Raw genomic sequence first — 27,000 nt, forward strand, 5'->3', positions numbered from 1 at the left:
GTCTGAGGACTAATAGGCTGACCCCTCCACCACTTCAACCTCTGCAGCAATGGTGGCAGCTCTCATACGTCTATTTCCCAAAAGACAACCTCTGGATATGACACTAAGCATGTGCACTCAACTTCTTTGGTCGACCATGGCGAGGCCTGTTCTGAGTGTAACCTGTCCTGTTACACTGCTGTATGGTCTTGGCCACCATGCTGCAGCTCAGTTTCAGGGTCTTGGCAATCTTCTTATAGCCTAGGCAATCTTTATATAGAACAACGATTCTTTTTTTCAGATCCTCATAGAGTTCTTTGCCATGAGGTGCCATATTGAACTTCCAGTGACCAGTATGAGAGAGTGAGAGCGATAACATCAAATTTAACACACCCGAGACCTTGTAACACTAACAAGTCTCATGACATCGGGGAGGGAAAATGGCTAATTGGGCCCAATTTGGACATTTTCACTCAGTGGTGTTCTCACTTTTGTTGCCAGTGGTTTAGACATTAACCACTTGAGGACCGCCGTATTGCCATTGTACGTCAGCACAATGGCACAGGCAGGCATAATCACGTACATCTACGTGATTGCCTTCCAGCGGGTGGGGGGTCCGATCGGACCCCCTCCCGCTGGTTACGGCGGTCTGATTCGGTCCAGGAGCGCTCCGTGATGAGGGGATGGCCGTTCGTTTTCGGCCACCCCCTCTGGATCGCTCCTGGCCAATGAGAAGCTTCCTCCCCTGTGTATTGTTTACACAGGAAGGAGGAAGTGATGTCATTCTCCTCGGGGCGGTCTTTTTGACCGGACTACGAGGAGAAGAGTAAAAGTAAGTCTGCACGAACACTACACTGACATGTAGGTACACACAGGCACACAAACCCCCCCCGATCCCCCCCCCGATCGCCCCCCGATCCCCCCCCCGCCCCCCCTCCCCCCCCAGTCACAGTGTCACTGATTGCATTGATCATTTCTTTACTGATCAATGCATTCAGTGTCAGTTGTGACAGTAAAAACTGTCAGGACAGTTAGTGTTAGGTCCAGGGTAGCCCCCTATCACCCCCCAATAAAGATTTAACCCCCTGATTGCCCCTAGAGTTAACCCTTTCACCCCCTTTTGCCAGTGTCACTAAGCGATCATTTTTCTGATCGCTGCATGTGTCGCTAGTGTCGCTAGGTAGCTAGTTATTTTTTTAGGTTCACCGCCAGGTTTTTATATCGCTAGGTACCCCGATATACTACCCAATAATGTTTTTTTTTTTTTTTTTAAGTTTCAAAATTTTATTGAACATAAAATTGCATGTACAACTCAAATCACATAAGAGTCAAGGCAAATAATGCTTTGTCAATGCCAAGAAGGTTAACATAAGAGTAATTCTACACAGCAAATTATAAAGAAAGAAAAATAAAAGAGTGGGACAAAGAGGTGACAGGCGTAAGAGCAGGATATCCCAGCGAGAAGGGAATGACTGGCGGGGAGAGACTGCCTCCATTCTCTCCCCCTCAGAGCACCTAAAAAAGGATAGAGAAAGGTGGAAGGTTAGCGGAGAAACAGGTGGATATGTCATTAAAGAGGAAAAAAAGACTATACATTCTTGAATGCTATAAGCAAGTACACCGCAGAAGGCTCGGTCCCAGGTCTTATGGGGGTCAGATGGATTTCCTCCCCCCCCCGCACGGAAGAGGACATTGACAGAGGGGCTCAAGTAAGAATATTAAAATCAAGAGTGAAATTGAGCTCTAGAATCTTGTAACCAGTGTTGCCAAGTTGCATAGAATTTACCCAATTTCATGTGTGCTTTCGCAAACATGAATTCCATCAACATATGTTCCCAATAATGTTTTTAACCCCCTGATTGCCGCTAGTTAACCCTTTCACCCCCTTTTGCCAGTGTCACTAAGCGATCGTTTTTCTGATCGCTGCATTAGTGTCGCTACAGTCGCTAGGTAGCTAGTTATTTTTTTAGGTTCACCGCCAGGTTTTTATAGCGCTAGGTACCCCGATATACTACCCAATAATGTTTTTAACCCCCTGATTGCCGCTAGTTAACCCTTTCACCCCCTTTTGCCAGTGTCACTAAGCGATCATTTTTCTGATCGCTGCATGTGTCGCTAGGTAGCTAGTTATTTTTTTAGGTTCACCGCCAGGTTTTTATATCGCTAGGTACCCCGATATACTACCCAATAATGTTTTTAACCCCCTGATTGCCGCTAGTTAACCCTTTCACCCCCTTTTGCCAGTGTCACTAAGCGATCGTTTTTCTGATCGCTGCATTAGTGTCGCTACAGTCGCTAGGTAGCTAGTTATTTTTTTAGGTTCACCGCCAGGTTTTATATCGCTAGGTACCCCGATATACTACCCAATAATGGTTTTAACCCCCTGATTTCCGCTAGTTAACCCTTTCACCCCCTTTTGCCAGTGTCACTAAGCGATAATTTTTCTGAACGCTGCATCAGTGTCGCTAGTGTCGCTAGGTAGCTAGTTAACTAGGCTCCCAAAAAGTCCCCCACATGTGGTATCCCCGTACTCGGGAAAAGCAGCAGAATTTATTTTGGGGTGTAATTTGACTTCTGCCCATAGCATGTGTGAGCAATATATCATTTAGTGACAACTTTGTGCAAAAAAAAAAAAGTTTGTAATATTCCCGCAACTTTTGGCAAAATATAAAATATTCCATGGACTCAACATGCCTCTCAGTAAATAGCTTGGGGTGTCTACTTTCCAAAATGGGGTCATTTGGGGGGGTTTTGTGCTATTTTGGCATTTTATGGCCTTCGAAACTGTGATAGGTAGTGAGGAGTTAAATCAAAAATTTGCACCCTTAGAAATCCTGAAGGTGGTGATTGGTTTTCGGGGTGCCGTGCGCGACTAGACTCCCAAAAAGTCCCACACATGTGGTATCCCCGTACTCGGGAGAAGCAGCAGAATGCATTTTGGGGTGTCATTTCACATATAACCATGGCATGTGTGAGCAATATATCATTTAGTGACAACTTTTTGTAAAAAAATATTTTATTTTTTTTTTTTGTCATTATTCAATCCCTTAGGACAAAAAAAATAAATATTCAATGGGCTCAACATACCCATCAGCAATTTCCTTGGGGTGTCTACTTTCCAAAATGGGGTCATTTGGGGGGGATTTGTACTGCCCTGCCATTTTAGCACCTCAAGAAATGAGATCGGCAGTCATAAATTAAAAGCTGTGTAAATTCCAGAAAATGTACTCTAGTTTGTAGACGCTATAACTTTTGCGCAAACCAAAAAATATACGCTTATTGACATTTTTTTTACTAAAGACATGTGGCTGAATAAATTTTGCCCTCAATGTATGACTAAAATTTAGTTTATTCGATTTTTCTTATAACAAAAAGAAGAAAATATCTCTTTTTTCAAAATTTTCGCTCTTTTTCCATTTATATCGCAAAAAAAAAAAATCGCAGAGGCAATCAAATACCATCAAAAGAAAGCTCTATTTGTGGGAAGAAAAGGACGCAAATTTCGTTTGGGTGCAATATTGCATGACCGCGCAATTACCAGTTAAAGCAGCGCAGTGCGAAATTGCAAAAAGACCTCTGGTCCTTAAGGTGTTTATTGGTCCGGAGCTGAAGTGGTTAATGGCTGTGCGTTGAGGTATTTTGAGGGGGCAGCAAATTTACACTGTTATACAAGTTGTACACTCACTACTTTACATTGTAGCAAAATGTCATATATATACAGGGCTTTTTTGTTGGAGAATAGGTGCAGAAACTCACCCCATCTGAGTCACCCCTTGTCTCTGCCCCCTACCCACCTCTGACCAACGTCCCTTCATTCCACCCCCTACCCACCTACCAGTACTGCCCCTTTTAGAGAATACAGAACCAAATATAATTTTGTGGTGCTAAATTATTTGTATGGAACATGTTGATGATAAAACGAAAAGCAGTAAAATAGATCCCCTGCAGCCAGCAACAGTAGAATCCCAGCAATAGACTCCCCCAGCAACAATGGACTCCACCCCAACAACAATAGATTCCCTGCAGCAACAGTGAACTACCCACAACAAAATATCACATCCAGTAACAAAATATCCACCCAAGCAACATTAGACCCCCCAGCAGCAACAGCAGATCTCCCAGCAGCCAGCATCAATAGATCCTCCAGCATCCAGTAAAAATAGACCTCTCCCTCAACATTAGATCCCTTCCAGCAACATAAGACCCCCAGCAACAATAGATTCCCCACCGGCAACAACAGACCCTCACACAAAATCAGACCCCCACCAGTGACAATAGATCCCCCAGCAGCCAACATCAAAAGACCCTCCAGCACACCCCACGCTATTACACATATGGCTGCCTAAATGCCCAAATAGTGGTTGCATCTAACAGAATATATATATATATATATATATATATATATATATATATATATATATATATATATTTCTGTTAGATGCAACCACTATTTGGGCATTTAGGCAGCCATATGTGTGGCAGTGCCGATTCCTCGATCCACACTTCCCATTGGACAGAGTTTACCCAACGTCTTGTGCCAGTCACAACACTGACTTCAATTTATGAACTTTTCTCTGATTGAGCATCTTTATGATTTGGATTCATTGATTTTTCTGCACACAAGCACTATGAACTTCTTTCTGATTTAGCACTTTTATACTCACTGTATTGCATTGTCACTTTATTATTATGGCACCTTATGGTGCGTAAAGTTCAGTTATTTGATGCAGTGTCAATTTATGTATTTACAATATTAATAATTCTATTTTTTTCTTTGATGTTATTGCTCATTGAGTGAGTGCCACATTTAATTTTATCAAATTTATAAAAATGCACTGATTACTGTGTAAATGTCACTGGCAGTGAAGGGGATAACACTAAGGGGCAATCAAGCGGTTAAATGTGTTCCCTGGGAGGTGTTTCTAACTGTGAAGGGGTGGGACTGACAGGAGGAGGAGAGATCGCTGTTCCTAATCACTATGAACAGCAGATCTCTCTCTCCCTTCCTATCAGAACGGGAATCTATCTGTTTACATTGACAGATCCCTGTTCTGGCTCTCTTTCCTGCGATTGTGGGTGGCTGGCGGACATCGTGGCTGCCGGGCATGCGCATCGGTCCCCCCCGCCATGCAGTGGGCATGCGCCTGCTATGGCTCTTAAAGGAGCCGACATACACATACAGCGATTTGCGGGAACGAGCCGACCTGCCGCAGTATAAAGACGGCGGCTGGTTGGCACGTGGTTAAATACCATAAAAAGAAAGCTCTATTTGTGTGAAAATAAATTATAAAAATTTCATATGGGTACAGTGTTTCATGACCGTGCAACTGTCATTCAAATTGTGACAGTTCTGAAAGCGAAAAATTGGCCTGGTCAGGAAGGGGGTAAAAGTGTATGAGTGTGAATTTATGTTCTTATAACACAAGGCACCAGGGCTGGACTTACTATTGGGCTTGACTGGGCTCAAGCCCATGGGCCCCGCCCAATAGGGGGCCCCGCAGAGATACATAGCCGAGTGTACTCGGCTCAGCTCCGCTCACAGTCACGCCCAGTTCCACCCTATGATGGACATAACAAAGGGACTGGGCGTGACTGTGAGCCGAGCACACTCGGCTACTCTCGGCTCCGCTCGGGACTGCGAGAAGACCCGAGATACACAGGAATCTGTATCTTGGCGGCGCCATTTTTAAACTTCAAGACTGCAATGACAAGGCTGCAAATGACAAGGCTATACTGACAAGGCTGCAGATGGATGGGCAAGGCTGCAGATGGACACTGATAAGGCTGCATTGATGAGCATTTAAATGTAAGTTTTTTCCTTAAAATTCCCTCCTAAACGGAGGGTGTGTTATACGCTGGCACGTGTTATATGCCGATAAATACGGTAATATATATAGAAGGTAGGGCTCGAAAATTACTCAAGCCCAGGGGCCCCCACCACCCTAAGTCCTGCCCTGCAAGGCACTATTCACCTGCAGATACTCACCTCCACCTTCCAGAAATACGACTGTTAGATCCTTGGACTCTTATCAGATGCAGGGCAGCTGGGGGATCACGTGACTCCCACTCATGCCCATGGGAGTCATTCACTCCCGCACCACCACAGTATGCCAGGAATTTCTGTTGAGCTGTGCATGCGTAGCGCAGTGTACATTCTACAGATGACTGTGAAAAGGCAGGTATGTTTGGCTTATTGCAAAAGAGAGATAGCGGAGGGAAATTTTCTAAAAATGATGCCCACAGAATCAGCTACAGCTGTGCATAGTAACCAATCAGCTTCTAGGTTTTTCCCCTTGTTCACACTGAACACGGCTATGAAGTCGCACAAGTTCATCTGAACTCGCACAATTTCTAAGCCGCATTTTAGTCCGACTTCGAGGGTGAGTGCGGGTTCATGCACAGATGTCTACTGAAATCGCACCTGAAGTCACCAAAAGTAGTGCAATAACTGCTTTTGGAAATCGGTGCAGCGCCGCAAAGTCTATGTTGCACCGGTTGGGTAGCACCTATTGCCGGCAACAGGCTCCGATTTGACAAGCGATTTTACCTGTTAAATCACATGTCAAATCACGCCAATGTGAATGGGGTCATAGGCCTCTTTCAGACGAACGATCCGTTTCAGGTCCGCCTGTCAGTTTTTTAGGCGGTCCTGAACGGATGCCCCACAGACCTCTATGGAGCGTCGGATGTCAGCGGTGACATGTCCGCTGACATCTGACCCGCTCCGATCCGAAAAAGTGTGACGGAGGAAAAACCTACTTTTCAATCTATCTGCGGATCGGATGACGACGGACTCTGCTGTCCGTTTTCATGCGCTCTCCCATAGGGGAGAGTGGCGCTCTGACGGGTCCGTCCCTGCACAATGTGCAGAGACGGACCTGTCATCTTCCTGCTCAGTGGCGATCCCCGCTGAGCAAGCAGATGTCCATGGGGCAGATCATCATTGATCCATCCCGTGTGAAAGAGCCCTTACTGTCAAAGCTTGATTGAACAAGCTGAAGTTAGAAGCTGATTGCTTACTATACATAGCTGCACCAGATTCTGTGTGCACCAGTTTTAGTAAATCTCCCCCTGCATGTCTCTTCAGCAATAAGGATGAGCTCAGGCGTGTCCGCATACATCACGTGCAGAGCCCGCCAGGAAGTCGGCGCAGAGCTGCGCTAATCACAGGCAGTGAGACATTGCCTGATATCTGCTGCCACGCATTGTGGCAATGTCTCACTGCCTGTGATTAGCGCAGCACTGCGCTGACTTCCTGGCGGGATCTGCACATGGAGTATGCGAACACGCCTGAGCTCATCCTTATTCAGCACTAAGGTTCGGCTCACAGTTCACACCTATACTTTTTTTGGTGCAAAACGGTGCATTTTGGGTTCAATAGACTTTATGAATAATGAATGAAGAAGCTGGAAAAAAGCATATAGTGCTTATTCGCCACAATTGCCTTTTGAATCTGCCTAACAAATTAGCAAGAAAAAAAAGCTTTAAAAATGCAAAATGCACCAAAAAAGCACAACGTAAATGGATCAAAAGTAAACTGCATTGGTATGAACCAAGCCTAAGGCTGGGTTCACACTATTGCGAATTGAATTTTCCACATCCAATTCGCAATAGCAGGAGAATGTGACCGGCTCTCTATGGAGCTGGTTCACATATCTCTGAGGCAGCTCCAGTGCAAATATGCACCAGGTCCTGTGCGTCTTTTGGTCTGTTTCAGGTCCGAATTCAGCCCAAAATTCACCTGAAGCGTGAACCAGGACCCCTGCTGGGAGCCGCATCGGCATCCAGTGTCAACCAAGCCTTAAGGTCTGTCTGCTTGCAATTTTGTTTATTGTAGGTTTAAAGTGTCACAAAACAATACTTCATTCAATCCTATGCACTGCAGCACAGCAGATTGTGGTGACAAGCAGCGCAGTGAAGTGTGCGGTGTAAAAATGCAGCATGTCTACATTTTTATACAGTGCGCCGCAACCACCTTGACACATGAGTTATGATGTGCACATGGCACATAGAAAAACAGTTGTTTTCTACAGTATGTGCCTCGTATAGACCTTCATAGATCAATGCCCTAAACTTTTGGAATACTTGGTAATCATGATATACATGACACTGTGAATAATAATACAAAGTGTATTAACCACTTCAATACTGGGCACTTTTACCCCGTTCCTGCCCAGGCTAATTTTCAGCTTCCAGCGCTGTCGCACTCTGAATGACAATTGCACGGTCATGCAACACTGTACCCAAACAACATTTTTGTCATTTTTTTTGACAGATAAAGCTTTATTTTGGTGGTATTTAATCACCACTGGGTTTTTTTATTTTTTGCTAAACAAATGAAAAAAGCGACCGAAAATGTTGAAAAAAATTATGTTTTTCTTAGTTTCTTATTTATAAAATTTTGTAAATAAGTAACTTTTCTCCTTCACTGATGTGCACTGATAAGGAGGCACTAATATGCAGCACTGATAGGTGGCAATAATGGGCACTGATAGGTGGCAATAATGGGCACTGACAGATATCACTGATGGGCACTGATTGGCATCACTAGTGGACATCACTGGTGGTCAGCACTGACAGACATCACTATTGGGGCTGCACTGATAATCATTGCACTGTTCATCAGTGCAGATGTCCACACTGAAGAAAGCTGCATATCGGCTTTCCTCTCCTAACGTGTGGTCAGCGCAAGCAGAGGAATGTCGTTAACCAGCCCTTCCTATTTACACTGTGATTGGACACAGCTGGTCACATGGTAAAGAGACTACGTCATAGGCTCTTTAACATGATCGGAGATGCGGTGTGTCCAAGGGACTCCCCCGGGGCTCGAATGGCTTGTTCTGAAGGACAGTTTGTGATGTCCACTCTGAACAATGAAACCCCTGCCAGGCCTCTAGCAGAATCAATGGTTTAACCACTTGCCGACCAGCACACGCCGATGAACGTCGGCAGAATGGCACGGGCAGGCAAATGGGCGTACCTGTACGTCCCTTTAAATTTGCCGCCCTGCCCGGCGGCACGCTCCCGCGCTGGTCGGGACCCCCGTGAGTCCGGTCGCGGGACCCGCTCGCCGCGGGCATACCCGCGATCGTCTCACGGATCGGCCAAATGAAGAAATGCCGTTGTAAACAGCATTTCTCCATTCTGCCTAGCAACTAGTGACGCTGATCTCTGCTCCATGTGATTGGAGCAGAGATCAGTGTTCACTAAATTAAAGCCCAACCCCCCCACAGTTAGTAACACACCCCTAGGAACACTTAACCCCTACACTGCCACCCCCTGGTTAACCCCTTCACTGCCAGTGTCATTTACACAGGAATCACTGCATTTATATAGCAGTGATTACTGTATAAATGACAATGGTCCCGAAAATGTGTCAAAAATGTCCGATGTGTCCGCCACAATGTAGCAGTCACAATAAAAATCGCTGATCGCCACCATTACTAGTAAAAAAATAAATAATAAAAAATTATTAATAAAAATGCCATAAAACTATCCCTATTTTGTAAACGCTATAACTTTTGCGCAAAGCAATCAATAATCGCTTATTGCGATTTTTTTTACCAAAAATATGTAGAAGAATACGTATCGGCCTAAACTGAGGGAAAAAATTATTTTTTTATATATTTTTGGGGGATATTTATTATAACAAAAAGTAAAAAATAATGCGTTTTTTTCAAAATTGTCGCTCTATTTTTGTTTATAGCGCAAAAAATAAAAACCGCAGGGGTGATCAAATACCACCAAAAGAAAGCTCTATTTGTGGGAAAAAAGGACGTCAATTTTGTTTGGGAGCCACGACGCACGACCGCGCAATTGTCAGTTAAAGCGACGCAGTACCGAATCGCAAAAAGTGGTCTGGTCTTTGACCAGCAAAATGGTCCGGTCTGTAAGTGGTTAAAATTATTTGAATTCACTGATAGAACAGCTCTGTTACTGAACAACTCTGAATGTGTGAAAACACTTCTTTTGCATACTTAAAGTGATTGCAAAGCTAAATTTTTTTATTAAAATAATAAACGTTAACCTTGCCTGATCTGTGCAGTGCTTTTGCACAAAACGGCCCTTTTCGTTCTCCTCCCTGGCACTGTCTGCTTTCTCTGCCCTGGGGGGCACTTGTGGTGGTGTGCTCCTGAGCTGGGCTGTGTGCATTCATAGACACACACAGCACAGCTTGGCCACACCCCCACTTCCTCCTCATAGGATTTCAATAACAGCAACAGAAGCCAATGGCACCAGCTGTTCTCAGTAAAGCCCCTGAATGCCGGAAGAGAGGAGAGCTGGACTGCCAGTGGGCACAGTGCTAGATCGAGAGTAGTGTCAGGTAAGTGTTTAGGGAGAGGGGAGAATGAATAGACATTGGAAGGCTTTTTTTTTTTTTCACCTTAATGCAGAGAATGCATTAAAATAAAAAACTGTTCTCCTGGTGATAGGCAAGACCACTAAGATTAGTATCCCTTATGACCCTAAATATTGCCTGCTGGGGCTGGTGGAGCAGATGTCGATCCTCAGAGCTAGGAAAACACTTATATCCTTGTTATTGTATTATGCACGAAAGGCCATCACCATGACCTGGAAGCAATCGTCTCCCCCTTCTATCAAATTCTGGAAAAACCTGGTGAATGCTAGTTTACCCCTCTATAAGGCCACCTACTCGAACAGGGGTTGCCAGCAAAAATTTGAGAAGGTGTGGACCTGCTGGTTGGATGATGACACTACGGCAACTGATGTAGTGTTTACTCCATAATTCCTCATTAAGGTCATAGTGGGACGATAGGTTGACCCAAATGTTACTATGATATTCTGTCCTGTCTATATACCATGTAGCATGAATACCTCCTGCAATACCCTCTCCCCACATTGGGGTATAGCTAGTTAAGGTTGTGGTTGTTTTAAGTTCCCCTGCTGCGGCCTGTTGCTGCATCGGGAACAGATTGTATGTTATGAGAATGTGTCCTTATGTGGCCGGTTGCTGCATTTGGAGGATGGCCCCTGCGTGGGCAATTTGTATTCCTATGAAAACTCAATAAAAAAAAGATTTAAAAAAAATAAAAAAAATGTTTGCCCTTAGAACTACTTTAAACTTTCCCTTAAAAAAAAATCTGATTGTCTGTTGGTTATTATGTTGAGCCATATGTTTTAATAGTTTGAGTTGCTGACCAGAAACAAGATGTGCAGATTCCAACTTTACTGATGGCAAGCTTGCACATTTCCCACTATTCAAGGGTAAGAACAGGGCCGCTGATAGGGCAGTACAACCAGCCCCATTGTACGGGGCCCGCCCCCATCAGCTACACAGTGGGGCCCGGGCATCTTACAGTTTGTTACTGCATTTAAAAAAAAAAAAAAAAGTTTCCTAAATTCCCCTCCCGCTCCTACTTGCTTACATAGGGGGGGTTAAATAATTTTCCAGGAGGGGAGTGCAGGCGCAGCAGAGGGACTATTTCTTTATTTTCGGGCACATGTACATCATGCCGCCCCACTATTTTATTAGTCCCGGCTGGCGGAGTGATACAGTGATTCTCCGTTCGTCTCCCGGCTGCATTCCTCATGAGTTATATAGAAGTTGATCGGCTGACAGGGGAGAGGAGGAGGACAGCGTTGGCTGCACTGGACACAGTGAGTGGGGAATAGAGGTTAGAATACTCACTGTGTCCTATCATGTATCTCACAGCTCAGTAGGTTATCAGCATTACAATTACAACAGGTAGCAGAATAAGCAGGTGCTCTGTCATGGTTCTATCATTGCTCTAGGTCACATTGCTTTTGGGTGCTGACTGTATTATGGCTGTGCTTTGTTACAGTCTGTTACATACAGTACAGCCATAAGTTAACTCCCAAAAGCAATGTGACCTAGAGCAATGATAGAGCCATGACAGAGCACCTGCTTATTGTGTTACCTGTGATAATTGTAATGCTGATGATCATAAGAAACAACGAGATGCTACTTGAGGGTCGTTTCACACTGAGGCAGCTCGACTTACAGCGCTATTGCCTCAGGCGACCCAGACGCGACCGCTGCAGCGACTTGCAAAATGACTTCTGTATAGAAGTCAATGCAAGTCACCCCCAAAGTCATTCAGGAACCTTTTTCTAAGTCGGAGCGACTTGTGTCACTCCAAATAGAACGGTTCCATTGTACAGAACGGGACGCTACAAGTTGTCCTAGTGTGAACCGACCCTTACACTTCATTTGGGGGAGCAGTAAACATGCAGCAGAGCTACATTTTTACGGCTCCCCAAACCAATCCCCTTTAACTGCTTCCCATCCAGCAACGTACCAGTAAATCGCTGGGATAGACGGATGATATCTTGATCATCACTACAGCAATGATCAAGATATCATTTTTTTAGTCCCAGCAATTCTGCACAAAGTAAAGTAATCCTAATGGCTTAGAAGACACTGGATTACTTTTACAGGCAGTGGAAGGGGGTCCCATCACCACCTTTACTGCTTTTAACCACTTGCTTACTGGGCACTTAAACACCCTTCCTGCCCAGACCAATTTTCAGCTTTCGGTGCTCTCACACTTGGAATGACAATTACTCAGTCATGCAACACTGTACCCAAATGAATTTTGTGTCCTTTTTTTCCCACAAATAGAGCTTTCTTTTGGTGGTATTTGATCACCTCTGGGGTTTTTATTTTTTGCGCTATAAATGAAAAAAGACCGAAAATTTTGAAAAAAAACGCATATTTCTTTGTTTCTGTGATAAAATTTTGCAAATTATAATTTTTTTTTTCATAAATTTTGGCCACAATTTATACTGCTACATATCTTTGGTAAAAATAACCCAAATTAGTGGATATTATTTGGTCTTTGTGAAAGTTAGCGAGTCTACAAGCTGTGGTGCGAATCACACAAAATTGATCACATCTGATGTACTGGTGACCTATCTCACTTCTTGTGACCCGAACAAGTCAGGAAAGTACAAATACCCCCCAAATGACCCCTTTTTGGAAAGTAGACATTCCAAGGTATTTACTAAGATGCATGGTGAGGTTTTTGATGTTGTCATCTTTTTCCCACAATTCACTGTTTACATATGAGATCATCTCCCATTGGCAGGTGCGATCGCGCTGTGAACGGCCGCTTTGATTGGCCGTTCACGGCGATCTGTATTCGCCTGTCTCCGGGAGACACGGCAAATACAATACTTCCGCGATGCGCGCCCCCGGCGGCGCGCATTGCGGAAGTAAACACCAGGCCGTCCAGGGACGGCCAGGCGAAGGAAGCCGCCCGCTCTAAGGCCGTCATTCGGCCATAGGGCGGGTGGGAAGCGGTTAAGATGTGACCAGTAGCATCCGGTTCCAGGGACACAGTGAGAGGGATGGATATTGTTCTTCCCACTGTGTGATGTCAGAAACCGGAAGTGACAAGGATGTTGTCACTGCCGGTTATGTAAAGAAGCCATCACTGGCTTGAACAAGCATCTAATCAAACTGATCTTAGTTTGATCAGATGCTTTGGAGGCCAGAGGACAGATATGGGGTCTAAAAGACCTCATATCTCTCCATAAAGAGGACCTGTCATGGCCCTTGCTATCACAAGTAATGTAAAAATGTAGTGTAAGATTTTTTATTTTTTATTTTTACTAAAATACAATTTTAAATAATTTTAAACTGCCCCCCCCTTCGTGCTTATTAATTGCAAAAGTATGCATTGGCTCCACACGCATATGTAAATGGCAACAAACCTGCATTTTGTTTCAAGCCGGGATCAGGGATGGGGTCGAGGGTGGTTGAAGGGGGCCCCGTCAGGTAGGCTGTACAGGGCCCCATGATTTCTAACAGCTGCCCTGGGTAAGAAAGAGGGACACATTATAGGCCAAAAATATTGTGGTAGAAGACACGGGGGGGAGGGGGGGGGGGGATTCAGTAAAACAATTGCAACGCATTTCTATTTGCATATCTGTAGTCAAAAGCTTTGTGCTAATTTTGGGAAAACCCTGTCATATTTTCAACATTAGTACCCAATCACATGATAGTGCTATTGTTGCTACAAGTTCGGTTTAAAAAGAAACCTCACCTCAGGAAAGTGGAGGTAAATATGATCCCTTCCATTTTGGAGTAAATTGTTAATTGTGTCTCTCCTGTAATCATTGTGTCACATCTGTGGCTGCATTTACACCTGAGGCCTTATGCAAACTGGATGTCAGGTCCCGGATTGCCTGCTAAGAGCACTGTGGTTCTCTGGGCGGAGGGTTGTAATTCCAGTGTCAACCAGCAGGGGTCTTCCAGCAGCCCTCAGTAATCAGCCTTCACCTGATGTTGACTGCTGGGAAGATATTTAGACCCTCCTATTTTAGTGCCTCTTGCTTCAGCCAGACCTTGTTTTGCTGCTGCCAGACCTTGTTGCCAGTAATCCTGATATTGCTCCTGCCCTATAACTTGTATCTTGCTGCCTTGTACCTGCTCTCTTTTGTTTGTAACCCCAGTTTTAGTTCTGCTTTCCCAACTGCTCCCTGTACCTCTCGTTTTCCCTGCTTCTCTCTGCTCCCCATGTTGTATTCATTTTATATAGTTAGCTGTTTATTAGTCAGGTGTTCTGTCACTGGGGTTTTTTGTTTGCATTATTTTTTATTTTTGCTGTGTGTTAGTGTCTGGATGAATTTTGTTTCACTGTAAATAAAATCTCACTTAAAGAGGAGTTCCTCTTAAAAAAAAAAAAAAATTAAAAGTCAGCAGCTACAAATACAGCAGCTGCTGACTTTTAATAATCGGACACTTACCTGTCCCAGGGTCTAGCTATGTGGGGGAACGAAGCCCCGCTCGTTCCCCCCTCCGCTCATTGGCGCCGGCATTCTAACTGTGGGCACCCTGCTGTGGCTTCACAGCCGGGCACCCACTGCGCATGCACAAGCAGCGCCGCGCACCGTGATTGGCCGTGCAGTCATCTGGAACCTGTCACGTGTCCCAGATGATTGAAAGGAGGGGGGGGGGGCAGAGCTGAGCCCTTCCTGCACCGAAGGGAAGTGACATCAGGAGCCCAGGCACTGAAGAAAACAGACTACGAAGAGCCCCCTAGCAACAGGCATTTAGAGGTGAGTTAAAAAAAAAAATCAAATTTTATTTTCGGAATTTTGATGAATTTTTTTTTTCTTCAGTGCAACACCACTTTAAAGCATATACAGTCTGGTCCCAGTTTTCTGAGTGTAGTCACACAGATCTGGTCATCTCTGTGGCTGAGTCTTTACACTGGGTTCTTCATTCTAAGGCACAGGAGTCTTAGCTGTGGGAAGAGGGTACAGGTGCGCAGTCCAGTCCCACAACCATTAGCTGCTGTAGCTAGACACTGTACCAGCAGAGTCAGTGTTTAGGGTAATATGCACACAGGAATGAATATCCAGAACACAAGAAGTCTGTGTTCTGGGCTTTTGTCCCTGGCTGCATACTGCTCTAAACAGATGTACCGCTGAGTGCACAGTCCTGCTGCAGCAGCTGTCCATCTCTAATAAAGTTTGACGGGCAACCGACAGTGGGGCTGGACTGTGCACCTGTGCCCTCCACCGGGGCAGACTGGGCCGAGGGGGCAGGGTTGCATTAGCCCCCCGGGCCGCTCTGATGGCCAGTAAAACGGCCACCCACCCCACTTCTGTTGCAGCAGTCATGGAACTATTTTTTTTATTTTTTGCTGAGGCAATCACTGACACTTTTCCTGTCAGTGCTAATACAGTAGATGCAGTGGAAGCCAGCTTTCCCAGGAGCTGGGCTGTATCTGCTTGTTGTCTGTCCCATTGCCACTGTCTTCCTAGCTCCTCCCTCACTTGGCCGCCTGTCCAATCCGACACTCCTCCTCCCATTTGTTTCTACCCAAACCCCACCCAGACTCCAGCCCCCTGCATGCAATGCCTACACTGCGCTCAGCCTACCTATGGAGACCAGCCTGAGGGGGGAAGCTTTATTGGTGCATGAGCTATCTGCACCCTGCACAACCCCCCTCTCTCCCCTGACCTCCTTTTGCTTTGCTTCTTCTTTTCATTCTCATTTCTTTCTCCCCCTGTGCAAACCGGGGGGGAGGGGGGGTGAGACTGTGATGGTGGTGGGGTTGTGCAAACTGGGGGGGGGGGGGGATTATGCAGACTAGGGAGAGTTGGGATTGTGTAGACTAGGAGAAGAGGGGTTTGTGTAAACAGAGGGGGGATTGTGCAGACTAGGGGATTGTGCAGACTGGGGGGGGGGGTTCAGACTGGGTGTAGGAGGGATTGGGCAGACTGGGGGGAATTGTGCAGAATGAAAGAGGGGGGGGGGGAGAACTGAGAGCAGCGCAGAGGAAACTACAACTCCCAGAGTCTTGGAGGCTGGCAGAAGTAGGGTGCACAGGGGAGGCAGGACACATGTGACTGGCTCGGGCTATAAGCTGGCTGTAACAACTTGACCCTAGGACCAGGAGCATCACCCCCCCAGGAGGGTGTGGGCACTGATGAGGTTGCATTGATGGGCACTAATGAGGCTGCACTGATGAGGTGGCATGGGTTGGCACTGATCAGGCTGAGCTGGTAGGCTGCATTGATCAGACTGCATTGATGGACACTGATGAGACTGCACCGATGCATTATTTTTATGAAACCTCCCTTGTTGCTATTAACATTAATTTATGTTACCACATTGTATCATATTTCTCTTGCTTCATAACATCAATATCCCTTAAAAAAACAGGTGGGCATGGATGGTGAACTGATTCGGTGGTTCAATGGGCCACTTGACTGGACTTGCCCCCTAAGGCCTAAGGCTGCCAGCCCGGCCTCCACTAAAATCCAAGGCCCCATGCATCTGGGCTAAACGCCCAGTGTGCACAGGACCTAGGTCAGGGTTTTTACGTGCAATTTTTCTGTATGTTTTTATCAGGCATAATTTGGCTGGAGAGTTTTCATTTTAGCCAACAGAAAACTAGTTACTAGGATGAAGAGATGGTTGTTTTGGCTTGAAAACCCCTCATTTTTGGACGTTCCCACTGGAGTGTATGGGAACAAAAATGCACCATTCTGCTTCAAAAGCAGCTAAAATGCCTTTTTTGAGGTTCAGACAACAGGTGCCTGAGCACCCATATGTGAACAGGCATAAAGAAAAGCATGAGATTTTGGTATTTGAGTGTTCCAGAGCTTCAAGCTACACAACTCTCCGGTGTGAAAGAGGGCCAAGTTCCTCTGGAACTGATGTCTGATGCTTTCCATCATTTTCCCAACTTCTCAGAATAGCGTCTCTGCCTGTTAAACTCCACCACTATGCAGGAGATGCTTGTGACAGATTTAGATACGCCTTACAGACAAAAATCTGTCATATACATTTTTCACACCACTGCTAGATGGATTTCTAAAGAATATCTCTATGAAATCTAGGGATACAATAGGCAATAGGGTTATCATGCAACACTGTACCCAATTGACATTTTTTTGAGTTTTTCTTCTTCTGTTTTTGTAAACATAGAACTCTGTGTGTAATTGGACACAGACAATCAGCAGGTTTCATCCAAAATCATTGGCTGAGATCTGCTGCCAAACTCGTGCTGTGTCCAATCACAGCATTGGTCACGTGCATGCATGCCCCCCTGAAACCCAGAAGAAGGCTGTCGTGTACATAATTGTGCATGCTGCCCGCTCATAGTATACAGGCATACCCCACTTTTAAGTACACAATGGGGTTTATTTACTAAAGCTGGAAAGTGAAAAATCAGGCTCTCTTCTGCATAGAAAGCAATAAGCTTCTAACCCCAGCTTGTTCAATTAAGCTTTGGTAATAAAACCTGGAAGCGCATTGGTTTCTATGCAGAAGTGAGCCTGATTTTTTACTTTCTAGCTTTAGTAAATAAACCCCATTGTGTACTTACAGTGTATACAGGCATACAACACTTTTAAGTGGTAGGCAGCAGGTTAGGCTTGATTTTTACCTATGCAGTTTTAGTGCATTTTGCAGATTTGCACTGCAGTCCATTTAACATGGTTTCCTGTGGAACATGTTCTGTAGTGCAAATCTGCAAAAAAAGCACTAAAAATGCATAGGTGTGAATCCAGTCTTACATCTTGACATTTTTAGTATCTATTTACTAAACGCAGCATCATTTGTTATATTTTACTGAAAAATTGGTATTAGGCTGGATTCACACTGATGCAGTTTTAGTGCTTTTAGCATTTTGCAGATTTGCACTGCATTCCATTCAACATGGTTTCCTATGGAACATGTTCTGTAGTGCAAAACTGCAAAATGCATTAAAAATGCATAGGTGTGAATCCAGCCTTACATAGTGTTTTTGCACACAAAAATTGAGCTAAAGTGATTGCAAGGCTGGATTCACACCAATGCTGTTTTAGTGCTTTTTGCAGATTTGCACTACAGAATTTGTTCCATAGGAAACCATGTTAAATGGATTGTAGTGCAAATCTGCAAAATGCAAAAAGCACTAAAAATGCATAGATGTGAATCAGCCCTTAAGGATTGTTTTTTTTTTTTTAAATAGCAAACGTCATAACTACCTGCACTGTGCAGCTCAAAGTGGCCCCGAAAATCTTTTTCTGGGGTCCCCCGGCAGCTCCTCCCAGCATCAGATAACCCCCTAGGACAGTGATGGCGAACCTTGACACCCCAGATGTTTTCGAACAAAATTTCCCATGATGCTCTGGCACTCTGCAGTGTAGTGGAGCATCATGGGAAATGTAGTTCCAAAACATCTGGGGTGCCAAGGTTCACCATCACTGACCTAGGAGAAGCGCTCTCCCGAGGGGGTTAGCTTGTGGGCGCGCTCCCGAGTCCAGTATTTGTGTCCATAGACACAAAAAAAATTTCGATTGAAAAAGCCTATGGCGTGCAAAACACACCCAAAAAACTTCCACCCGGTGGCAAAAAAAGTGGACACACATCAAGAGTGACACACAAAAACGTTCACGGGTGTCTGCTGTCCTCCACAAGGAAGGACCTTACCCTGATCCCCCCTGGGGGGGTAGGCTCCAGGCGGGGATTGAGGTACCAGATTCATGGCCCATCCAGCCGAACGACCGCCTTTCTCTGGAAGGTCTGCCGAAACAGACCCACCCAGGTACTAGGGTAGGGGCTCCCCCGAAGGAAGACTCCCCAAAGAGAGGGTAAACCAAGCCAGAAGGCCTATGTCCACCCTCCCACAAGACTTTCAGGATAGGTCCGAGGACCGACACCCTACTCATCAAATGTGAAAGTGACAACACAAAACGTGACAAACCACACATATAAAATAAATAAAAAGTGAGGAAAGGGATAGTGAAGAGGAGAGTGAAAAGGTGGCCATTGTACAATACAATGCCCAGGCCCTCCGGCCAGGAATCATAAATTCCTCTGGTCCTAGCCAAAAGGCCGGGCCCTAGAGGCAGGTATAAAAAAGCATGTTATATAGTGACGTGACCAAGGTGCCAGATATCAAAGTGCAGGACACAGTGAGTATAAGGCACCCCTGAACTGCCACTTCAGGGGCACATCACCATAGGCTTTTCAACAGAAGCATCCCCGAGCCCAGACCACAGCAGCCCCCACCCCAGCCAGAAAGGCATGAAGATCCAGGAGCTTAGTGAGAGCCCTTTGCCATCAGGCCTCACCCTCGCTCCCATCACTCCTACCTAATTACATTCGGGAAGTACAGGCCGTTCCCCCAGTGGGAGAAAGGGGAACAAACGTTCCCTCCCGAAAAACTGACCGGAGCTAAAGCTGCCACAATCCAAGCCAGAAGGCCAGGGTCCCCTCCCCTGGCGCCGACCAGTGGTTCTCTATCCCCATCAGAAGGCTTTCGGCTACGAATCGCTCCAGGTCACCTTTACACCAGCAGGTTTTGCATTGCAACCACCACCCCTGCTCCACCTCGCTGTAGAACAGGGACGGAAGCAAGCGCCACCTCCTGGTAACTGATAAGAACAGATACTACACTTGATCTTAGCGAAAAGGACACAAATGCCGGACTCGGCCCTGCCCCTGCGTCACTGGATTTGCGGGAGCCAATGGCTACGCTGCTATCAATCTATCCAATCAAGAGCCGGGACCCCGTGGAGAGTGGGACTGCGTGTCCCCGCCAAGATGAAGGGGCTCAGGTAAGTAAAAAGGGGGGAACGGGGTGCGGTGACTGCCAAAATGAATTAAGGTGAAAAAACACGAGGGTTTACAACCCCTTTAAGTGTATTTTTTCTTAAAATTTGCAATTAATAAACAGCTGTGTATAGATTGTGTGACATAAAAAACTGCAACAGCCACCATTTTATTTTTCGGGGTTTCAGCTTTGAGAAAATATATATTATGTGCGGGTTCCCAAGCAATTGTTTTGCAAAAAAATAAAAATGAATGCAGATTTTATCCTGTATGTGAAAAAAAAAATTATTTGCCTTGGTAGGCAGGCAGTTAATATTTACTGAGGCCCATGGATTGCAATAGGCTGTGGAAAAGGTGAATTGATCCTTTTGAGAAGCAGTATTAGTATTTGAATAGCACCATTCTCCAGGGGAGAGACACAGAGCTGGGGCCATGTGCTCAGTCCAGGTCCCTGCCTCAGAGTATAGAGGCGTGAGAGAGCCCATCAGCAATGTTAATCTACACATAGCTCTCTGTGTACAGGTTTTTTTCTTCTGTCCCATAGTTTTACCACAGTTCCTTAAGCCGTCCCAACGGTCGGTAGTGTGTTGTTTTCTCCGCCTGCCTCCGCCGTCGTCAAATTGCACACCTCCCCTAAGCTCTTCTGCTTCTCCTTCCTATTGTTCCCCGCCGCGCGCGCACCGCAGAGCTCGCGCACAAGCCTCTCGCGCGGGCTCCTCTCCAGGCGCGCGCCACGCAACGCACTCCCTCGCTCTCCCGGGTGCTCGTGAGCGCGCGCGAGGCTCTGTGCAAGGCCCGGCGTGCAGTACCTGCGGCCGACGCTAAGGGGTCGCTGTTCTGCGCTTTCTGCCCCCCTCACCAACCACCACCAGCAGCAGGAGCAGCAGTGGCCGCCGCGGCCTGAGATCTTTTTGTCTGAGGCAGAGTGAGGAGCCGCTCGATTCCGCGGCCGCTTAGCCGCCCGTACGCCGGGTACATGTGAGAAGAGAGCGCCGGGGAGAGAGCGGACGGAGGCGGCGGAGAGCAGCTCACACATACACGGGGGCCAACGGCCGGTATAAGGCGCTCACACAAAGGGGGGGAGGGAGAGCGGTGGGAGCCCGCAGCGGCCCGGCAGTACAAGCACAACATGCTCCGTGTGAGGCGACCATCCGCCGGGCGCCTGTGCTGAAGCGGGAGGAGGAGAGGGGGGCGGACGGCGAGGAGGCCGCCGCCGCTCGGTAACGCTGCTTACTGGTGGCCGCGGTGTCTCCTCGGCCTGAACTTTTGCCGTGTGTGGCCCCCTCCTAGCCCGGCTCTCCTGTACGGTCCATGAGCGGGCTCGGGCCGGCCGCTGGCTCCGTCCTCTCCTGAGAGGCAGCCGAGGAGGAGGAAGAAGGAGCGGGGGGCCACCGCCACCTCCCCCGGGCCCCCTATTAACGGTCACTGTGTGAGAGTCTATCGCCCTGCCTGCTCCATCCGCATCCCTAGAGCCGGTTATCTGAGGACACCCGGGGCCACCCCTACCATGTCCACATCGAAATCCCAACCCGTGCACCGGAGGAAGGGGCTGGCTTTCCTGGATGAGCTGCGGCAGTTCCATGAGAGCAGAGGGTGAGAGCCGGGACATACACCGGGGGGGAGGAGGGGAAATCATCATATTATTGTTATGGGGGGGGGAATCCTACACACCCCCCAAATCCCCGCCAGGCCTATTTCCCTCCACATTCTCCTGAGATGTCAGTGCTGGCTCCTGATGGCACATCCATCCTATCTACACACAGGGGCCACCACTTCCCTCCAATCTTTATTTACTGTTGGCCTAGATGCATTGTGGGAAGGGGCCATGCACACTGTGCACATGCTGTACCAGGACTCTCAGCAGTCCCAAACTTCTACAGGTGTCTAGTCCATCAATACCGCAAAGTTGGAGCTTCTCTTCCCACGGCGGGGTCATCCGAGTTTTATACGGGACTCGGAGGGAGAGATTTAGACCCCGTACAACTTTTGTTGTCTGATTTTCTTTAGATTCACCAAAAAACTTGTAGTGCAAGGGCCTGCCTGATTGCTTACAAATTGAAACTTGGACCCTTTTCACACTGGGGCGACGGGTCCATTAGCGGTAAAGCGCTGCTAGCAGGGCACTTTTTAACCATCCGCTAGTGGCCAAAGAAAGGGCTATAAACGCCCGTGTTGCAGCGTTTTTCAGGCACTTATAAGCACTGCCCATTCATTTCAATGGGCAGGGGTGTTGTAGGAGCGCTTCTTCCTATTGTTTCCCGCCGCAGAGCTCATGAACAAGCCTCGCGCAGGCTTCTTTCCCTTGCTCTCCAGGCGCGTACCTTGAAATTCATGCCTCGATCTCCTGGGTACACGTGAGCACGCTTGGCTCTGCAAGGCCCGACAGCACTCCCACACCGCCCCAAAGATTCTGCTTGCACGACTTTCTTCCCATCCCGCAACCACACTGCCCTAGTGTGAAAGCACTCGGGCTTTCGCGCTGGGGAGGCATGAGAGGCGCTATTTTTAGAGTTAAAATGCCTGAAAACTGCCTCAGTGTGAAAGGGGTCCTAAAGCGGTTGTATACCGCGTTAGCACATTTTTACCTACAAGTAAGCCTATAATAAGGCTTAGCTGTAGGTAAAATGAATATCTCCTAAACCTGTATGGTTTAGGAGGTATTCAGCTTGCATGCAGTGGCTGACGTCAGCGGCGCATGCACAGTGAAGGTGCCGGACCAGAGTGCTCCCGCACACATGCGCGAGAGTGACGTCACTCTCGGCTCCGGCCACTCACAGTGCCAGAGCCATGAACCAAGAAGACTTGCAGAGGCAAAATGTCAGCTCTCAGCGGTGAATGGGAGACAGTGTGGGGGCTTCGTTCTAAGGTATTTCATAATGAGCTAGTATGCGAGCATACAAGCTCATTATGCCTTTGCCTTATAGGTTTTTTTTTTTCTTCTGGGTATACAGCCGCTTTAAGGTTTGACCTCATATTATATGGTTTTGGTAAATCTGAAGGGAAAAAATCTACAAAAAAATCATATTGTGTATCCAGTTTTAAGCTGGATATAACTTTCTTTTAGTTTTACCAAAACCATATAATATGAGGTCAAACCTAAACGCTTTCAATTTGTATGCAATCAGGCAGGCCCTTCCACTACATAGTTTGAAGTTAAATCTAAAGGAAATCGAATAACATAAGTTGTATAGTGTGTATCCAGCTTTATTATAGAACCAAAGGCAAAACTTTTCAATAGAGTACAGGAGAGTTGCAACCCCTCTTTTTTTTGCCATCTGTGTCCCATTGGGGAGACATTACTTATGGTCACAGACAGGATCTGAGTGAATCCCTCCAAAAGTGGTCGTCAGCAGAACGAATGTACCCTTTGGGAGATTTTCTCTATTACTGTTCTGTTGACTACCCAAAATACAGGGTTTTCTTTTTCCTTTAAAGGGCCAGTTCATACTAGGAATCTTATATGAAACTGGTACGAGTTCCCATGCGATTCACAGGCAGGTTTAAACGCAATATTCCCCACGCACACGTTCAATAAAATGGCTGTTCAGTAATGCTAGGTGCTGTAATGACTAGGCTGGAAACCGTGGACGATCAAAGTGAAGAAATATCATCAGCACACCAAGGATTCCTTGAAAGGGTCCTAAGCTTTATTTTTGTGATCGCATGGTAAATATACGGCAACATTTCTGCGTCACGCAGGACCCCTTAAGGCTTTGTAACATATTTCGTCACTTGCTTAAGGGACTCTGTGTGGCTCCAAAACATTGCTATATGCTTACCATGTGACAATGAAAATAAAGGAATGTTTGGTGTGCTGATGACATTTCTTCACTTTGATTGTTTACAGGCAGATTCACCACGCTACTATTTGGAAACGTACTGCAATCGGATTGCATGGTACTTTTGTACCATGCAGGCAAATGTGATGCATTTGTGACCTGCATTTGGGGTGTCATTAAGTTAATATTGACACCTGCTGCTGTGCATTTTGACCATGCGAATAACATGCAAGGAACATGGGTTTCCCACACCACATTCTGATATAAACTGGCCCTCAATATTTTTATAAACATACAGCCTTGGGGTGTCATTAAGATTGCACTGACACCCACCGCAGATCACATAGGGCAGTGCGCTTTAAATGTGGTGCAGGTAACGGGTTTCCCACACTGCCTTCTGTTGTGAACTGGTCCTCTGTATTATATTTATAAACATACTGCGTTTGGGGTGGTGTTAATATTGCACTGACACTTGCAGATCTCAAGGACAGTGCGATTTGAATGCGGTGCATGGAACACAGGTTTTCGGCACCACATTCTAGTGTGAACAGACCCTTACTCTCTGTGATAAGTCACCAGGAAAATAGAAAGGATAAATATCCGTAAGGGCACAGACAGCAATAAAAACCTGGCAGGGTTCTAATCCTCCTTTACTCTACAAACTAAACAAACACGTTTTGTCTTTTAGTTATGTTTTAACACAGACAATTGCCATCTATAATGCTGATGTACATGTGTGTCTTTGCTGTATAAATATTTTTAAGGTCTTGGATAGACTGATGTTTCATTTATGTCTGGGTTTAGAATAGTTAGATTTCACCATAGAATGTTTTATTGCATTGCAGATTGGAGTATTGCTTATCTGTCCTTTTTTCATTTTGGGATTGGGCACAGATCCTCAGTCACATTGTTCCATAGATAGTAGGAAAATGTTTGGCTGGTTTGATTGAAGTGTTTATATTTGAGACCCTCAGGGCTGGTTCACACTGTATGTGAATCACACATGTGCGATTCCCATACAGTGTGGTGCTATTTCAGCCCGTTCATTTTGAATAGGCTGAAATTGCACTGAAAGTAGTGCATTCACTACTTTTAGAAATTCACTTCAACAGCATCGCATGGTACTTCGGTACCATGAAATCTGATGCAGGCAAACACTGCATTTGTGACCAGCATTTGGGGTGGCATTAACTTAAAATTGACACCCACTGGAGATTGCAACTGCAGTGCGTTTTAAACACGGTGCGGAATACGCACACGTAACACAGGTTTCCCTACACTGTGTTCTGGTGTGAACTAGGCCTCCAGTATTTTTTTTTCATAAACATCATGCTTTTGTACGTAACCATTCTCAAGCTTTTGTGTACTAGTTCAGCAGTCCATGCTTATCTTGTGATTTTCATGCATTTGCTAAATATATGGCCACATGTTTTAAGGTTTTGTAATAAAATGCACTATGAAGTCAAGGGGCCCAAGTACATATCCAAATGCTTTGTGCCTTTTTAAAATTTGGAGTGTATCGTGCCTTACCTTTAGGCCCATCATTGCTTACAGCCTGACAGAAAAACTACTAATAGGAGAGATCAGCGCTGTCATGCCTGTGATCTGGCGTGCCTCACACGTTGGGCATGCTCCCAACCAGTGGCGCTGCGTCCATAAGGTTGCCACCCCCTCTATCACCAATAGATAGATTCATGCATTGCATGAATATATCTATGGCTGCCACTGCCATCCCCTGTTCAGGCTCCGGGCCCCTTTTTGGGCGCCGGGCATCTGAATTACAGTGGCGGGGTATTTATTTTTATTTTTTGAAGCACCAAGGTTAACAGCAAGTGCCAGCTCTCAGTTCACTCAGCTGTGTTAGGAAAGCAAATGTTCATTCGCTTTTCTAACACTGAACCGCCTCTCCGCCAAGACAGTTGTTCCAGTGATGCACCCCAACATGCGGAGCGCCCCTAATCACTGTCGCTTAAAAGCAGTTCCAGCTTAAAAAAAAAAAAAATAGAAATAAGTCAGCAGCTACAAATACTCCGCCGCCGACTTTTCTTTTCCAATAATTTTATTGAAAGTTGTACATATCTAATTCCAAGGCAAAATATTGTTTACATGAGATAAGCATTCCTGTATATAAAATATTGTCTTAAAAAAAAAAAAAAGGGAAAGGATTAGCACATTCTTGGATCCCTATCATTCTTTTAGGCTTCATGAAGAGAAGAAATCCATACCATGTGGCCAATGTCTGCTTACTGGTCACTCAAACAAGATGCAGGGGAAGAAAATTTAAAGCCTGCAAGAGGAAGGAAGAAAGGGGAGAGAAGAGAGGGGAATGTAAAAGGGGGGAATTTGCACCCCTGTCACTCCCGGCTTAACTGTATTGGTGTCTCGTAAGCCTTCGGACGGGTATTTTATCCATGGTTCCCAGGCTCTAGCAAAGGACTGGCTGTTTATCGAGTAATACTGTTGAAAGGCGTTCATTAATCATAATCCACGACAAATTGGTTCTCACCAAGTCGAAGGGGATCATGGGCGCCCTCCAAGATCTAGCTACCGCTATCCTGGATGCAGTAAAGATGAATGATATAAGTTTCTTCGTGTGTCCTGGCACTCCTTCCACTGGGCATCCTAGTAGCACCTGCTTTGGGGATTTGATTAAATTCACCTGGTTTAGTGAAAAGATAAAATTATAGATGAGTCCAAAATTGCTCGACTTTTAGGGCATGTCCACCATATTTGTTATAAGCTGCTGACTTTTAATATAAGGACACTTACTTGTCCAGGGATCCTGCTGCGCTCGGCATATTTATATGCTAGCTCTATGTCCGCTTGGATGGTGGGGATTGAACCTGGACTCAGTGCGCAGGTGCCATGTAGAGCTGATCAGCTGTTCATCTCCAGAGACGTTCGGCATCTCCTTTTGTCCTCCGTACTGCGCAAGCGCAGTATAGGGCGGACACTATCCGATGGACAGTTCTCGACAGGACACCGGTTTACACTTGTGCGATGCGGGAACCCTGCCAATGCAACTGCGGGTTCCCGCATTGCATCCAACTCGCAAGGCAGTTTACACTGCCATATGCGAACTGTGGGGAGTGTAAATACAATGTTACATTTCTGTTACATTTCAGCTTGCATATCGCAGTGTGAACTAACAATTCAGACATGAATTGGATCGCATGAGTGTGAACACCCATGTGATCTGTT

General features: G+C 46.1%; 1 protein-coding gene and 1 long non-coding RNA gene across 2 annotated transcripts in view; one reads left to right on the top strand and one right to left on the bottom strand.

Moving 5' to 3' along the window:
• Window positions 1–1,285: 1,285 nt before the first annotated feature.
• On the bottom strand, window positions 1,286–20,792 carry LOC143963336 (uncharacterized). The gene is made up of 3 exons (XR_013270944.1): window positions 20,571–20,792; window positions 13,678–13,779; window positions 1,286–1,494 (listed from the first exon to the last, which is right to left on the bottom strand). It is a non-coding gene; the product is annotated as an uncharacterized LOC143963336 (long non-coding RNA).
• Window positions 20,793–20,879: 87 nt separating this feature from the next.
• The window catches only part of ARID2 (AT-rich interaction domain 2), a 157,952-nt gene continuing 151,831 nt past the window's right edge, over window positions 20,880–27,000 (top strand). Inside the window, exon 1 of the mRNA XM_077472945.1 lies at window positions 20,880–21,613. Coding sequence (XP_077329071.1) covers window positions 21,528–21,613 — 86 coding nt within the window. The 5' untranslated portion in view covers window positions 20,880–21,527. The remainder of the gene's footprint in view (window positions 21,614–27,000) is intronic.

The sequence above is a fragment of the Lithobates pipiens genome, unplaced genomic scaffold (assembly GCF_037356315.1).
Source record: "Lithobates pipiens isolate NorthernLeopardFrog02 unplaced genomic scaffold, aLitPip1_a1.2 Scaffold_8, whole genome shotgun sequence".
In the NCBI taxonomy this organism is placed as follows: domain Eukaryota; kingdom Metazoa; phylum Chordata; class Amphibia; order Anura; family Ranidae; genus Lithobates; species Lithobates pipiens.